Raw genomic sequence first — 641 nt, forward strand, 5'->3', positions numbered from 1 at the left:
AGGCTGTGCAAAACCTAGCACTTCCCTCTCCAGAGCACATGGATGGGCTGAAAATGAGCTCTTCTATTTTAGCTGCTTTGGAGAGCTGGGCTGTGACCCTGCAGAAGCATCTGGGCTCTGACGTTTGAGAGCCAGAGGCTGCATTACCAGAGCTGAGCCAGACCCCAGCAGGGCAGTGATGACTTGGGGGACAACGCATGACGTGTGCCACCATGTGCCAGTGCCACAGGCATGGCCACAGCATGCACCAGGCTCGGTGCCCATGGGGTCCTCGCTGGTCTCAGGGCATCCCACCGGCCCTGAGTAAGGCGGCATCCCTGGTGCTCATGGAGAAAAGGGGTCGATGGCGTCATCAGCACCGGCTGGTGCCGGATACGTCCTGCATGACAGTGCCGGCGGGCTTGCAGGACGCACTTTGCCAGGAATACCAGGCAATTCCAGTTTATTCCTCCCTTCCAGCAACCTCCCTGTTCAGCCGTTCCTGCACGCTCACCAGGCCTCTGAAGTTTAAGATCTCATTAAAGCCTGGCTTTTCCCTTGGCGATGTGACTGTCCTTGACGGGCTTTCCTTCCCCAGGGGCAGGCGTTGGTTAAGGATTTATAATTAGCCAATAATAAGGTGGTTGTGGCTGGGAAGGAGC

The 641-nt window shown here is 56.9% G+C and overlaps 1 protein-coding gene across 1 annotated transcript in view; it reads left to right on the forward strand.

Moving 5' to 3' along the window:
• Positions 1-343: 343 nt before the first annotated feature.
• The window catches only part of RNF157 (ring finger protein 157), a 19,620-nt gene continuing 19,322 nt past the window's right edge, over positions 344-641 (forward strand). Inside the window, exon 1 of the mRNA XM_035893364.1 lies at positions 344-431. Within this exon, the coding sequence (XP_035749257.1) occupies positions 344-431 (88 nt within the window). The remainder of the gene's footprint in view (positions 432-641) is intronic.

This window comes from Egretta garzetta, unplaced genomic scaffold (genome assembly GCF_000687185.1).
Source record: "Egretta garzetta isolate BGI_Z169 unplaced genomic scaffold, ASM68718v1 scaffold34, whole genome shotgun sequence".
NCBI lineage: Eukaryota > Metazoa > Chordata > Aves > Pelecaniformes > Ardeidae > Egretta > Egretta garzetta.